Source organism: Anoplopoma fimbria, chromosome 12 (assembly GCF_027596085.1).
Source record: "Anoplopoma fimbria isolate UVic2021 breed Golden Eagle Sablefish chromosome 12, Afim_UVic_2022, whole genome shotgun sequence".
Classification (NCBI taxonomy): Eukaryota; Metazoa; Chordata; class Actinopteri; order Perciformes; family Anoplopomatidae; genus Anoplopoma; species Anoplopoma fimbria.
Genome location: NC_072460.1, coordinates 10,116,554 through 10,132,140, shown reverse-complemented (window position 1 = coordinate 10,132,140; position 15,587 = coordinate 10,116,554). Strand labels below are relative to the sequence as shown.

General features: G+C 41.4%; 1 protein-coding gene across 1 annotated transcript; it reads right to left on the bottom strand.

Moving 5' to 3' along the window:
* Positions 1–753: 753 nt before the first annotated feature.
* Positions 754–15,203, bottom strand: ccdc30 (coiled-coil domain containing 30). The gene is given in 29 exon segments (XM_054609106.1): positions 754–1,306; positions 1,541–1,605; positions 1,706–1,823; positions 2,076–2,212; positions 2,338–2,479; positions 2,668–2,789; positions 3,366–3,531; positions 3,656–3,813; positions 4,356–4,565; positions 4,793–4,963; positions 5,390–5,512; positions 6,425–6,692; positions 6,892–7,070; positions 7,205–7,342; positions 7,512–7,640; positions 8,147–8,245; positions 8,479–8,661; positions 8,664–8,700; positions 8,865–8,992; positions 9,110–9,225; positions 9,955–10,026; positions 10,526–10,682; positions 11,174–11,248; positions 11,421–11,501; positions 11,847–12,037; positions 12,289–12,409; positions 12,604–12,786; positions 13,548–13,785; positions 15,143–15,203. Coding segments are annotated over 28 exon segments (3,792 nt in total). The 5' UTR covers positions 13,563–13,785; positions 15,143–15,203; the 3' UTR covers positions 754–1,098.
* Between the last annotated feature and the right edge of the window lie 384 nt (positions 15,204–15,587).

The window sequence follows — 15,587 nt, the reverse complement described above, 5'->3', positions numbered from 1 at the left end:
CCTACAAGGGTACGAATACTTTCTGAATGAACATCCCTGAAACTATTGAGTTTGACCAATTGTATAAAAAAATATAAAAAGCTCCTTGAATTCTGAGGCTTTTTCTGACATTTTGGCTGTTTTTAAACTACAAGCAAAGAGGCAAAATGTAAATACTTGAGTTGCTTCAGCTCACATGCAACGGGCAAGTGGATCCACAATATCAATGTTATATACTGTATGATAGGAGTAAAAATGCGTTAAGATTTTTGACACAGTAAAACCATAGATAAACAACACCTTTGGCATTTTTTCATTGAAAACACTGCCAGGAATAAATTCAACTGAGGAAATAAAGTACTATTGATATACTGTTATATTCCACTACTACATTAAAACTTCTCATAAAGTGCTCAGTTTAAACTAGTCTCATTCAAATCTCCCTCATGAAATGTCTTTTTGACATTCACTGTGCTAGTGTGAAGTACATTGTTTTATAAAACAGTGTACTTCACACTTCACTTCAATCTATTTTTACATTAAAAAAATATGATAATCTTTCCCGTAAACCAACACAAGGCATTTAAGCATTCTGATTTGCCGATGCAAACAACTGACCAACCTCCCAGTCTTTGCACACAGGTGTGCATTCAAACAAGGATGTGCCACATGTTTAGCTTCAGAATCAAATCTCCTATTACATTCAGTTTCCTTTTACATATGTCATAACAAATTGACACAATCACAGGCTTTTTTTTTTTTTTTTTTTTTTTTTTTTTTTTTTTTTTTTTTTTTTTTTAAACAAAGTCCACCAAATGTTAATTCTGTATCTGGATCAAAAATTTGTCCTGGCAAGCCAGACAACAACCTGCTTTGCAAAACAAAAAAGACATCACCCTGAGCAGAACTGCAGTGGAAGCTCTCATTTCATTATTACTGCCTCATGACAAGGATTATTTATTATTCTAGGTATTTTCACTCCTTTATTCTGACTTCTGTCTCCAGTGGAAGTGGAGGATTGCTTTCGTACAACCCGAGACATTGACTCCTAGCACATGTCCTCGTTGGTAGCTCGCTGTTGAAAACACAGGCAACAAGTTCGCCGAAACCCACCACCGCTCATACCTGGTCACTGCTATAAGAGCTCCCCTCTGTTCCTTTGGAGTCTGGAAGAACTAATGGTGAGGTGAGATTCAGGTAGCCCTGCTCTGATTGTTGGTGTGTGGAGACAGACGCTTGAGTGCCATCCACCACAACGCGCTCCGACACCTTCGCACGGCAGATTGCATCAAGGATGTCGAGTGGGTCACACGAACCTGACGTCAAACTGAGAACACAGGCGAAGTGAGAATTGGCGGAAAATGCACATACAAGCGGTCACCTATATGTAAACCTATTAATGTGTGATACAACAAGAAAATGAGGTTAATAATTATTCGAAGAGCTTAACAAAGCTGTCCAAAACATTATTTCCTCCAATGACAGAAATTGGGCTCCAGCACAAATTACAAAATAAAAAATAATTTCGACAAAACAATTAGTTGTCTGAAAACCACCTTACCTCAGTGTAGATGTATGCAGGAAGCCATCACAGCGACTTTCAGAGGGGAGCACTTTCTTGGCATTCTGCTGGGTATTTACACCATTTAGGATGAAAACATTACATTTAACCTGTGAATTTTGTGTGGCATGTCCCATTAAGACATAACAATCTGTGTGGTGTTACCTCCAGGTTGTAGAATGATTGGACGTTCCTCAAGGCACGCTCTAAGGAACTGACTTGGTTGGAGAGCTTCAGGGTTCGATCCTGAAGTTGTCTGTTTTCCACTTCTAAGACGTTGACCCTTTAACACAGATTGATTTAACACTCACTCACAAAAACAATTCACCCAGTTAGGCCTTTTCTTGACAATAATATTTAAAGTCTTGGTTGGGAAAGGTCCCAATCAATAACTATAACAATAAAATGATTCAGCCAAGTTAACATACATTTAGTTATCTGATATCCAATCATAACACTTCATTTGCCACTTCAAAAGAAACAGAGGCAGGTATTAGTATAAAAAGTTATTAATTAGTGTGATTCATTAAGATACCTGTGTTGGACAGTGGAGGCTGTCCTCATTCCTTTGCTGCCCATTTCCTCTGCCTCGCTTATTTTCCGCAAAAGTTCCCTCTTCTCCCCCAAGAGCTTCTCATTTTCTTCCGTCACTGTATGGATCCTGTCCTTCTCCTGAAGCCACCGGGGAGAAATTAATAAAAACAGGGATACTTGAGAAAAGATTTTTCTGGCATCTATTTGTGGGATGTTTATAAGTAGAGGAACTCAGACAGCGTTCTGCATCGTGTGTGTGTTACCTTGTGTGAGAGGCTGGAAGCCATCACCAGGTCGTTCTCCAGTTTCTGGATGATGCGATCCCTCTGGGCAGTCTCCTTGAGAAAGACCTGCTTGGCCTGACGCAGTTTGGCCTTGTGCTGACTCTGCTTTTCATTGTACTTTCTGGTTGGTGGAGAAGAGGAAATAGACCTCAGGAAAAAGCAATTACTCCTCAAAGTGTTTTAATTATTGCTTATGCTATAACCTTGTTCAGCTGATCAGAAAATACATGGTAATTAGGTAGCCAGAGTACTGGAGTTCATTTTATTTCAATGTACATACCTATATTCATGCATGTGTGGCTGTCTCACCTGACGTATGTGTCCAGTTGGAGTAAAAATTGCTGCAGCTCCCCCTGCAGTCTGTCACACTCCTGCTGACTGGCCATCAAGTCTTCCTGCAGTCTGTGGCTTGACTTCTGGCTGTCTCTTGACTGAGGGTAACATATAAATACATAAACAATAAATATAGCCAGCAGTTTTATGTGAGGACTGTGTATGAAGACTTTGTAAAGATCAAAGCCAAAAGTCAAGCAGATTTGAAAAATCCTGATTACATATTTCTACAAAAAAAAAGACTATCGCACTTGTTGGAATTTACTGGGTTGCAGCTACTGGCTAAAATCTTTAGACCACTCAAGATTTAAAGTGGAGGTAAAGCCAAAGGGCTGACAGACGGTACAAAAATTGTTTGGGGTATTAGTTGTCAGCACCTGCGAAAAAAACTTTATAAAAGCTCCCACTTTATATTAAACTCCTATTAATTGATGTGAACTTCTGCTTATGAAATACAGAAAGGCAAACTTCTCAAGTCAATGAATCACAAAAAAAAAAATCAAAGAGATGATGAGTATCATAAATTTGAATCCTACGTTGAAAGACTGAGTTTTGAATCACATCTGATCGAACATTTTAAATGATGTGAAACATAAATAAAGACTGGTGTTTCAGGTGTCCTAAACCCTGCAGTACCAATAACATCCCACAAGCTGTTGTACACTGTTCCTTACCTCCTCTCTGGCCTTGCTAAGCTCCGCCTCCAGGATGGCCAGACGGGTGTCCAGCTGCTGGGCACGGTGGCTGAGCTCTGCATTTGTCCTGTTCATGGAGGCCTCTTTCAGCCTTAGGGAGCGCACCTGCTGCTGCAGCTCCTCCTCACGCTGCTCTAATAGCTTCCTGAGTTAGAAATGGAAGAAATAGATGGATAGAAAGATGACCAACAAAAAAAGTGCCTTGCAACGTTGGTAATGGCACCATTACTGCTACTGGGCAGCGTCAGCAGCACTGTAATTTGTGCGACCTGGTGATGTGCTCTTCCTGCTGTTGGGCTTTCAGAGCCGACAAGGTGTCAGACAGATCCCTGCTGTCTCTCTCCATGCGGCTGCTCTCTCCCGCCCGGGCTTCCTCCACACGCAGCTGATGCTGGGCACTCTTAAGCTGCAGCTGCAGCTCCAAAACCTGCCATTCCAACAGAGCCAAAGGCTTCACTCACTGTGACAAACAGATAACATGAGCTACCAACCTCCCATCATTTTTAGAGTACCAATGGATTTCCTAAAGGTGTTTGACACAAATAGTCCATCATGTTGCTGAATAACCCTGAAGAAGAGTTACACCAAGTGAAGCACAACACATTTTACTTTCTTTATTTTACTTTCTCAAGTGCAAACTAGGTCACTTAAATCATAGTGTGTGTATTTGGATGGAATGATTCAAATTGGCAATTTGCACAAGCACATCTTTTCCTGTGTAGCAACTTCCAACAAATAGGAAACCGTACTCCATTAAGTGTTAAGACTGATAAGCAGAACCTCAACAAGAGAGGAGAAAGTAAGCAGTAAAATCTCCTGTGTTCTCTGTTACAAAGCCTGAAATTTGCAACAAGGAATAACCAGTGTCACAAAGCTGGTTACCAAATAGCCCTGTAAACTCTGGGTTAACCAACTAGGTGGGATTTGTAAAAGAGCACCAGATTCAGATGAGATGATGAAAGTGCTGACCTTCTTGTCAGCAGCAATGAGCCGAGCCCTCTCGGCCTGCAGGTCCTCCTGCAGACTGTTAGTGGTGCTGCGGTTTGTGGAGTTGCGTGCCAGTTCCAACTCCAGTTCCCTGATTTTCTGCTGTTGACGTTCACAGTCAGCAGCCTGGGTGTTGACGCTCTGCTCCACCTGTACCAGCTTGGTCTGGACCTGTTTCAACTCTGCACAAAGCTGAGGGAAGCATGTGAAACAACAGAGCATGAGCACAAAACAGATGCTTAACACCAACGTAACATCCATTCTGACAATTACGACTAAGTTAGTTTCAGATTTGCTCATGGTAATTATTATTCACAGTGAGATAACTGGGTAACGCAGAGATTGATTAAGATGATGATTATGTAATAAATGACAGAGGCATTCAGGAAATTCCAACTGTGCTGTAATTAAATACCAACTTTGAGTTTTTCCTGATCCAGCAGGGTGTTATGTCTCTTCAGGTCCATGTTTTTCTCCTTCTCGTAGCGCAGCTCTCTCTCTGCTGAGGTGAATAGGCTCTGGGCCCTCTGCAGGTCCTGCTTCATCTGTTTAGCTTCCTCGGCCTTCTGGCTGAGCACCGAGTCCTGGGACTGAATAGGGAAATGTTGGGATGTGTTTGACTGAAGGGGAGTACAGATAAAGACAGGTAGCCCAGCTAAGCTGTTTTTTGTGGCTGGTGTGAATCATCCAGCCAATCCCATTTGCCCTCGATTTAAATAAATGAAAAGTTAAATTCTGTAAAAAGTATGATATAGCACTGGAAATGGGGGGGGCCTGAAGTTTTTCTTTTTAATCATCAGCATTTATTATTCATTTTAAAGAGAGGAAGAATGCCAGAAATGCTTAAATTGCTGCTGCCTAGGCCAAAGTAAAGCAACACAAAGACAACTATGTAAAAAACTGACACTCTGAAATACTGAATACAAGGAGACTGGGATTATTAGATATTTTAAATTGAACTGCAGAAACAGCATGGCTAACTGGGCATATTAAGGGTGAGTTATGATCATGCATACCTTGATGCGTGCCTGGGCTTCATTGACCTGAGCTTGCATGGCCAGTTGGTGCTGAGAGGCCAGCTGACGCTCCTCCCCTAGCTTGGTCTGCAGATGATTCAGCTCCTGCTTCACACATGAAAGCTACAATGAAAACACACAAATATGCAGTGTGAGTGATATGTGTTCTGGCAGAGGAAATCCCCTCTCTCCTCACCTTCCTCTACAAGCAGGTCAAAGGTTAGGATCAGCTTCAGTCTTCAAGCTGGTGGGGTTCTAGTTCCTTACTCAAGGACATAAAAGCTGGACTGGCAGCACATTGAACCAGGACTGTAATGTTGAATTTACATTGTTGAAGGACATCCTATCTACTCTAACCTGTTACCCCTATTTCTGAACTTCTAAATAATGAATCAGTCGTACTAGATGATTTTACATATTGAGCTTTTTACAAACCAATTTAAAACTACCGATGGACGTGTAATCCAGTTACCTCCAGCTGGTACAAAACGCAGCTGCTCTGCTTTTAACAAATACTTGAAGACAAGATGATATCCGCCCTGTGTTAGCCTCTCTTTACTGGTTACCAGTCAGTTTTAGAATTGATTTAAATAATTGACCGATCACCTTTGAAGCACTTAATTGTTAAGCCCCCAGCTACAACGCTGAATTGCTGCTCCTCTATGAGCCTGGTGCAGACACGACTCTGCTGGCTGTTCCTGAGTCCTAGCTCAAGACTAAAGGTACAGGGCTTTTGCTGTCAAGGACCCTCAGCTCTGGAACTACCTGCATGAGTGTCTAAGGCTTGCAGAATCAGTGGCATATATGATATCACTTCCTTAAACTGATCTTTTATTAATTTTACAACACCATTTTATCTTCAACATTTCATATTTGTTTATTTGTCATATTTTAGTCCTGAAATGTTTTCATCCTGGTTCAACCATATCAAGCACTTTGTGAATATGTTTTAAAAAGCACATAAAGAATGCTTTAATTTTATGTTATCGTTGTTATTATTATTATCAGTATTATTATTATTATTATTATTATTACCTGATCCAAGCACTCCTCCTTAGTCCTCTCCACTGGACTTAACCTAGATTCTATATGAGCTGTGTGATGTTCAGGCCTCTGGCTTCTAGTAAGTGCTTCCTTTGTTGAGGAGAGTTGCTCTTGATGCCACTTGAGCTGCTCTTTGAGGCGCTGCATCTCAACCTGTAGTCTCTCTCTTTGCCCTTCGGCTTTCAGCTTCTCCTGGACACTTGAGCTCAGCTTGGCCTGGAGCTCGGCAGTCTGCAGCTGCTCAGAAACCATCTCATCCCTGGAACATATGCACAATTATGCAAAACAAGTCAGCTGCGGCGTATCATGGCCGGTCACAGGATAGGTCTGGCCATTATACATGACAGAAGTACCATGTGCAGCAGTGCTATCACTTATCACCCAACAGTGGTCTATTTTAACAATACAATCGCATGGGCAAATACGTTTTGTAGAGTGAACTCTGGACTGACAACAACCTCAAGGCATTGTGTGTCGTCTGGAGGCTGCTGAGTTCAGCAGTTAGCCGGTCAGCCTGCTGCTGCAGCTGGTCAACCTGAAGCCTGTATTCTCTCTTCTCCTCCTGGGTTCGGTTACTGTCCTTGTAGCGTTCCAACTCGCTCTCGAGCCGTCTGTGGGCACGCTCCATCTGGGCCACCTGTCAGCCGGAGAGGTGTAAATTCATGTTGACATATTTAAATGTTGTCAAATTCTTTCTCATTAATTTCCTGTATTCAATAATCATTTATCCCTATTGCTTTAAAAAACATAAGCAGGCAGAAATCAACAAACCTTTTCCTCCAGAACTGCTTTTTCCCCCTTGACTTGGGTTAGGCTCTTGATGAGTGTTTTTCCTTGTTGGCATTCTGTCTGAAGGCTTTTGACCTCAAGTCTCAGCTTCTTCAGCTCTCGCTCACCTATCTGCAAAGCCTTTAATTAAGAGAACGAGGGATTTTGATAATGTATCTGTGTGGCATGTTACTCAAATTTTATACTTAAGGACTAAATCTCCAGAGCTGAAAATGTAATTACACATAATTTGGAGCTGTGGTGTTATTGCTTTCCGTCAGACAAAGCATGGGCTATGTGTGGTTTTTACCTCCTTGTCTTTTTTGAGGGCGGCCTGGGCAGCACTGAGGTCGACCTCCAGCTGTTTCCTCCAGTCTTTCTCCTCAGTCAGACGAGCCTCTAGAAGAGCCAGTCTCTCCTGGCTGCTGTCCCTTAGGTGCTTCATACATGGTGTGAGGGGAACACAAAGCATTAATAGGTTGGACTGGGTCATATAATCTGCAGGCTAATGGTCCAGTTTTAAGGAATTTCTTCCCTTTCACTTTTTACTTTCTCTGCATTTCAATCTGAGAGGATAGAATTGTAAGAATTTGACTTTACATTAAAACCAGTTTCTACTTTATTCTATTTGAGACCAAATTACATATTTTTGGACGAACCTGAGATATTGTAACGGATTTCTTGAATGACCATAACTGTCTCAGTGACGTGTTTTGTCCTGTTGCTGCTTATATTACCCCAAAAAACAATTAAAAACTAACTTTTATTCGCATTTTCAGCATTGTGATTACTACTCTTTGTACTATTCAAATCTGTGGAGTTGAGCTCATCACAAGCCGTAGTGTTCTTGCTGTGTTAACTAACCAGTGTAAATAGAGCACAGAGGAAACATATATGATAGATAGAACAAATATATATGATATTCAAAATTGAGTAATGCCTTACCAGCTGTAAGTAGGACTCAGTGGTTTTGACCTCATCACCGTTCATCAACATTTTTTCATGGACATCCAGCTTCTTCAACTCTGCCTCCAGGCCTTTGATCTGCATTGACCAGTTAAGATTATTATTCAGCCATTAAGGAGATGTCCTGGACTAAATTATACTGGATGAGTTCTTATAGTCAAGGACTGGCATTAATAAATGTTTAAGACACTAACTTTCTTCAACATCTCAGGTGAAACGTTTTCAAACTTACATTAAGTATGTTCTGTAAATAATCCATCAATCCTTATCGTTATCGGTTAAGAAATGGTTTTTTTAGCGCTGCACATTACCCTCCTGTGTAGTCCCTCTAGTTCTCCCTCGTGGCGATGCCTCTCCCCCTTGCTGGCATTCTGGGCCTCCCCCAGCAGAGCCTCCAGCTCCTCGTTCCTCTCCTCCAGCTCTTCCTGTTCCTTGCGTAGCCTCTGGAGTTGCCGTTGCAGCTCCCTCATCTGTACAAGAATGATGAAGATTTAAATCCGTCTTCTACATTCTTAAAGAACGCCTCCTGACACCTGACAGAGAATGATGAAGATTTAAATCAGGATAGTTGACGTTCAGTTGACATTCTTAAAGAACGTCAACATTAACTTATCACACTATCCAACTGCATTTTCCTGATGTGGGATCAATAAAGTTCATATCTGTATATTTTAGCTGATGCAATTAATGTATTTACCGTTTGTGAATGTAATCCTTGTCTTGGATTGAAGAGCCAGACAGATGGTTTTGTGGTTCACTGCTTATGCATTTGTCCTTTTGATCATCTTTGGTCACAACACCTTGGTCTGCATCATTTATTGTCACCTGGACAAACACAACACCAAACAATGCCAAGCTGCTGCAACATCAGTATAAGTTTTCAATTCAATGAAGAAAATGTGTAAATTACAATTCAATGAAGAAAATGTGTAAATTACCAACCTGGTCGAGGAGTTTTTTCTTTTCAGACTCTAAAGTGCGAACTCTCTCCCTCAGAGCTCTGTTCTCAACGTCTAGTGTGTCATTGTGCTCTTTGGCTCGCTGCAGCTTCACCATATCTGTGAAGAGAAAAAACCATGACTGTGCATGAATATCTAAAAAAGATATATTAGATATGAAACATTTTTGTTTTCATCTTGTTTTGCCTTTATAAACCAAATATTACAAAGTTACACATATACTGTATGAAGTAACTATGATGATAATACCTATAGCACACTGTGGCTCCAAAGGGAAGCATTTTAACTAACTAATGGAACTTTCTGTTGGGACCAGTGTTACATTAGTGACTTTGTAAGCTGTCTGGTTATGCGAGATTGTTTACTTGCCAAATGTCACACCAAACCATGGATGCATTTGGCAGCTGCTCAAATATTCAGCCAAACAACTACCAGCATGGAGGAAAGGGACACCAACATAATCAAACATTTTTCTCCAGCCAAATATGAATATACGGGAAATAATAGAATGCCCTATTCAAGGGGTGAAAGCCAGTGGAGAGCAATATACAGTATACAAGTAATAGTAAGTTAATCTACTACCTAATCAGGTAGTGTTTCTATTAGTCACCTATATCAAAATAAATGACATGTAAAATAAGTAAATATGAATGTGAAAGATTGAAATTAACCTTTTCCTAAGCACAAACAGAATCCGTAATATCCAAACAATATCGAAGACTAAACTCTTCAACCAACCAGAATTTTAGAATAGTAAAGTAAAATCTCCAAACAATGTGGCTGGTGTTAACATCACACACTGAATGGCAGTGTTTCTGTCTGTCTCACCACAGTGTTTCAGTTTGTCCACTTCCTTCCTCAGGTTCTCTACTTCTTGGACCGTTCCTTGAAGCTCAGATCCTGAGATTATAAGCATATTTTTTATTCTATAAAGCCCAAAATATGCTTCCTTCTCATGTCTGACTTTTATAACAATTATTTACATATGCTTTTAATGAAGTCCTGCAGATTGCTAGAACACACAAGTTCCACATAAAAAAAATTACAGCTTAGAAAATTAAGTCGTTATCTTGCAATATCTGTGGCCTGACAACAAGTAATATTAACATATGAGTGGGGCATAACATTGAAGCTACTTCATGTCGACATAAAAAGAGTTCAAAGGTCAGAGGTAGCGAGCTGGGTAGACCAGAGACTGGGGCTGCATTTGAACATCTGGGCCTTCATGGGTACTTAACGCCATCATCTGTATGTTTTTTTTTTTCAACCAGTTCATTCAGCAACAATGTGCAAAACGAAATACAAAACTTTAGTGTATAGTCTTTAGAAACATTACATCACTGTCAAACCCAGACTCACAAATCTTTGAGGGATACATATTGTAAGTCTTGCAACATACCACTTGGGTCTAGGTTGTTGTTTTTGGCAGCATCCAGCTCGTTGGTGAGTCTGCGAATATCCTGATGAGCCATTGCCAGCCTCCTAGACGCCTCTTCAAGGTCCCGCTCCAGTCGCTGGCGCTCATTTTGCTCCTGGGAAATCTGCTCACCATGGGCCTGATGTAAAAGAATGAAGCACGGATGGTAAGAGTGGGAGGAATGCATCAGGAAAGAAGATTGGTAGTTAGACTGGAGATGCAATTGTCCCAACATGCTGTTGTAAGAAGCATGCATTCAGAGGTTGACATTCATCATCACCACAGGCCTGGAAAGGAGTGAGGGCAGTGAGTTATAATCGTATATTTCAACATTCTCCTGCACAGAGTAACCAGTGGGACAAAAAGTATGCATGCTGTTACCTGTGGCATGCCATTACTGTTCGACCCACTTCGAGCACTTTAACACAGTTGTTAAAAAATTACATTCACAGATCTGTTACTGAGACAAGCAATGTCTTCTGCGTCATATTGGTCATGCAGATATCAAAGCACATGGTGAGCGTGGATTTCAAACAGTAGTAAAACTTTGAAACAAGCCTGCGATGCCCTCTTTATCACAACATCAGTGTTAGTTGCTTAGTTAGTATATGCTTTGAGGTTGAAACCTACAGGGGTAATATTGTGTTTGCTCTGACCAGACCTGCGCAGCCCAAAGAGCTTCTTCCATGGACTCTGGGATGAACACTGCTGAGAGGAGAGACCCATGTGTGCAAGATCACAACAGACACTACAAAACTATCACACGGACTCCCTGTCCTTTAACTGGAGAGATAATTGTTCTTTTCTTCGCTAATTTAATTCAACCTAAAGTTATACAGACCTGTAACTCAGCCAAGCACAATGACAGTCACCTCACCTTCGTCAGGTTATCTATGGTTTTTTGCATATCCTCCCTCTGCTGCCTTAGCTCCTCCCCCATCGTGTGGCGAATATGTTCCTGTCCAATAGTTACCGAGAGACAGAGATTCACTTCAGATCTCTGTATCTGCCTTAGATGTTAAAGTTGATACATTTACTCAAACTATTAGGGCGTTGGACAGGTCAATTAGAATTTTCATTATGACTGAAGATTGTACATTTTTTGGTTTAAGATGGTAAAGGCTGTGCACTCTCACCAGAAAACTCTCATTTACAGTTCAAATGATGAAAATGAACGACACCACCATACATTCTATATGAGCTGTTTAAACATTTCAAAATGGACTTTTGTGTGTGTTTCGTTCGGAGAGTTGACATTCTGAGGGAGCTGAACAGTTCTGATGTACGTATGTTAGTCCTTTACCTGGTGGTGGACTTCCCTAAAGTTGACAGTGAGGCTCTGATTTTCAAGTCTCCTCTCAGCAGCCTCCAGCCTCTCCAGGAGTGTGGCCCTCTCCACAAGCAAGTAAGCCACCTGCTCACTAGGGCTGCTCAAGCCCATCTCCCCGAGGTCCTCCTGGGCCAACATCTCCGCCAGCTCCTTGCTTTGACTCTCTGGAAGAAAGATTTTTTTTTCCTGGTCAGAGGTTTGTCAAGTGTACTATAAGGCAGAAGATTTAACATAAACACAAGTAAAAATCAAACTAAGATAGCAGGTGCTTTAATATAATCACAGACACGTGCATAGAAACTGTAAACTATGGTGAGTTTGAAATATTTCCTCCTCAGGGGATCTGGAGAGCCAGGCAAGGATACAACTTAAAGGAAAGAATGCCAACGTCGTACTACATTTACATTGAATTCACCTTGATGTTGTCTGATCTGGTGAAGCTCTTGTCGCAAGTGTTCATTGTCTCTTTCATAGTCTGAAGTGAGACACTCTCGCTCTTCAAGCAGCCCTCGAATATGTGCAACATAGCTTTCCACCTGACAGACAAAAAGACAAAAATCAAACTGCTGACAGGGACTGACATACCATTTTGAGCAATTGGCAATGTCCTGTGCCAATATTAGAAATGCATGTTAGACTGGAAGCTTCGGAGCTTTCATCATACACAATCAGATCAAGAGGACTAGGACAGTGTTACATTTGGTAAACTAAAACAATAAACATTGTTCACCTCCTTCATTTCACTGGCCTGCTGGGTACGTAAGGTCTGCAGCTCCTGAGTGGCTGACTGAAGCTTTGCCTCCCTTGCAAGCAGCTGCTGCCACAGGTGGCGCTGCTGCTCCTCCACACTGGCCCCTGGAGGCAAGCCATCCTCCTGAAGCCGCATAGAAATCTGGTCCAGCTCTGTCCTCACCTGAGAACCCAGAGGAGGAGCTGAATGTTTTGTGACTATATATCATATTTATCACAATAGTGTTGAACTGTTATGTTAATGTGCAGCTTGCAAAATGTTACAAAATGAATAAAATCCCTCTGAGAACTATACTTTAACCAGCAAACTACACTGCAAAAAATAGCATTAACAAAAGTGTGCGTGATCCTGTGCGTGTAACAGACAGAAGAAGGACATCCCAACATCAGAGTGGCATGCCAGCACTAAACACCTGTTGCTGAATTCAATACTGTACTTTGTAGAGCATGTAACCTGAGCAGGCCCCCCATGCAGCATTTAAACTACTCCTGGAGCTGCTCCAACAACATGCAACATATTGCTAGGTATCAGGTCTCATGTGCCTGTTGTACTTAAACATCACACAAACTGGTATATCATCTTGCCTTTGTGGAACAAATGGGTGGAAGTTTAGACATTTACTACAACCACCATCCAAAATACAATGAATGCTGGCTATGGGTGCAAGATGTATTCACTACAGCACTACTTCATCATCTTTCATTTTTACAGTAACTTGTTCATGTGAAACTGATGAAAAGGTAGAAAATGCAGGCAGACAAAAAAGAATCAGAGGTTAACAAAACAATGTCACAAGTTGTGTTGATTAATAATAATAATCTAAGTGCAATCATATATTTCTGGTGCTGAACTTTGGAACAAAGCTACTCAACAGTGACTGCCACTATGTTATCTGTAAGAAAATGAACAGCTATGAATGTTACCTCTTCATGATCCATGGTCAGACATTAACTTTGATGAAGCAGCATCCGTGAATGATGAACTTTTTCCTCAAAAGTGGAAGTTCTGATCCCCCCAAAAAACTAATTATCCTACATGGTATCCCATAGAACACATGTCAGTTTGATATGATGCAGCAAAAAAAACAGCAAATCTTCCAGCTTCATCCCTCCCATTGTTGCTGCCATTCATCCATGACAACTCTCTCGTCCTCGAGTTCCCCTGCAAAACATTAGACACTTTTGAACAATGCTTTCAAGTCATGTTGAGACTTGCAGTCACAGGCTTATAGATTAGACAATCTCTCTCTCGGTTGAGTCAGGCAGAGGCACACTTTAGTTTAACAGCTGAGTTATACATTGCATCACCTGAGGGTATGCAAAGCTTCAAGGTGATTAGCTATGTTTGATCTACTGCTATGTAAATCAGGAAGGAATTTAACATCCGGGACAGCAATGAGGGGAACATTGCTTTCTCGCTTTCCAGGTTTCCATGAATGGTTGTGGTACCTGGACCGTAGTCGTGCCTCCTGCTGTGACCCGGCTGACACCCACTGCTACTACCATTATTATTATTATTATTACTCACATTACTATTACTATTCCCTATTTCATAATTATAATTCTACTATAATAATTGCTGCTGTTATTATAAGTAGTTTCATTTTTTCCTTCGTCACTCTGCTTACTACTCTTATTATATGAATCATTTATGTCATATGCATTTAATGTGTTGTATCTCTGTTATGCTGTTCATTCTATACACATGACATCTATTGCATTCTGTCCATCCTGGGAGAAGGATCCCTCCTCTGTCGCTCTCCCATAGGTTTCTTCCTTTTTTCTCCCTGTTAAAGGTTTTTTAGGGGAGTTTTTCCTGTGCCGATGTGAGGATGTCGCATGTGTACAGATTGTTAAAGCCCTCTTGAGGCAAATTTGTAATTTGTGATTCTGGGCTATACAAAATAAACTGAATTGAATTGAATTGGATCTCTATCGTCGAAGCTTTCGCTTGCAGTTGGAACATTGCATTTAAGCCACAGAGTATTAAGTAGCATTACTTCCATGCAATGTGCACAATGTTGCTGCAGTCAGTAACTAGTCCCCCCCTCATGTGGAGTTAAAACATATCTGCTTACCAGCAAACCATTCTCCCCCAAAATGTCTGACGAGGAGGAGCAAACCAGGGTTTGTGCAGAACAACAGCCGCTTGCATTCCTTTTGACCACGCAAGCTCACTTGTCAGAAATAAAGATGGTTAACTACAAACTAACAACCGCTGATTTGCTGACCACGTCGTGCTAGAATAGGCTAGTAAATAACCCAGCACCCACGCACGTGACTACCCTGCAGCCCCGCGACATTAACGCGAGTGAAGTTAGTTTCAAAGTTGCCGTTAGTCTAGTCTGCGTTCAGCTAACTAACGCTAGCTGGCTAACGGTGGCCATAGCTTTCTCCAGCGCCCTGCTGTGAGGGGTGTCCGTTGTGATAACTCAAGGCTCCTGCTTAAACTCTAGCTAACTCATTTGCAGTGGAGAACCCCGAGAAATCGCCTTTTTTGCCGTTATAGTTGTACTCACCTTTCAAAAGGCGGCGTGAAGGGGACCAGAAAGCCAAGCACCGAGGACAGGCGTGGCGGAGTGAATTGGCTTGTACTGGCACCTAGGCAACGGACCGTACCACTGCGAGGATGCAGGGGGGCAAACCCATTAGGGAAGTTGCAATCAACCAAATAGCGGTGTTCGTCTTGGTTTATAAAAACAATATTCCAGGGAATATTGTTGTTGTAAATGACAACAACAATATATTTTGGAATTTGGTGCAAGTCCTTGCACTAACGAGATAGGGTTGGCCCGGGTCTTTAACCAGGACCCTATGCCTGGACCTTATGGTAATTAACTCATCCTAAAAAATAGTTTCGTCCTTGGCAAAAAACCGAGTTATCCAAAAGAGATATAATCTTTATCAGTATCATGCTTTATTCACTATTCTCAGTCACAGTTCATGGAGATTGCTTTTGATGAA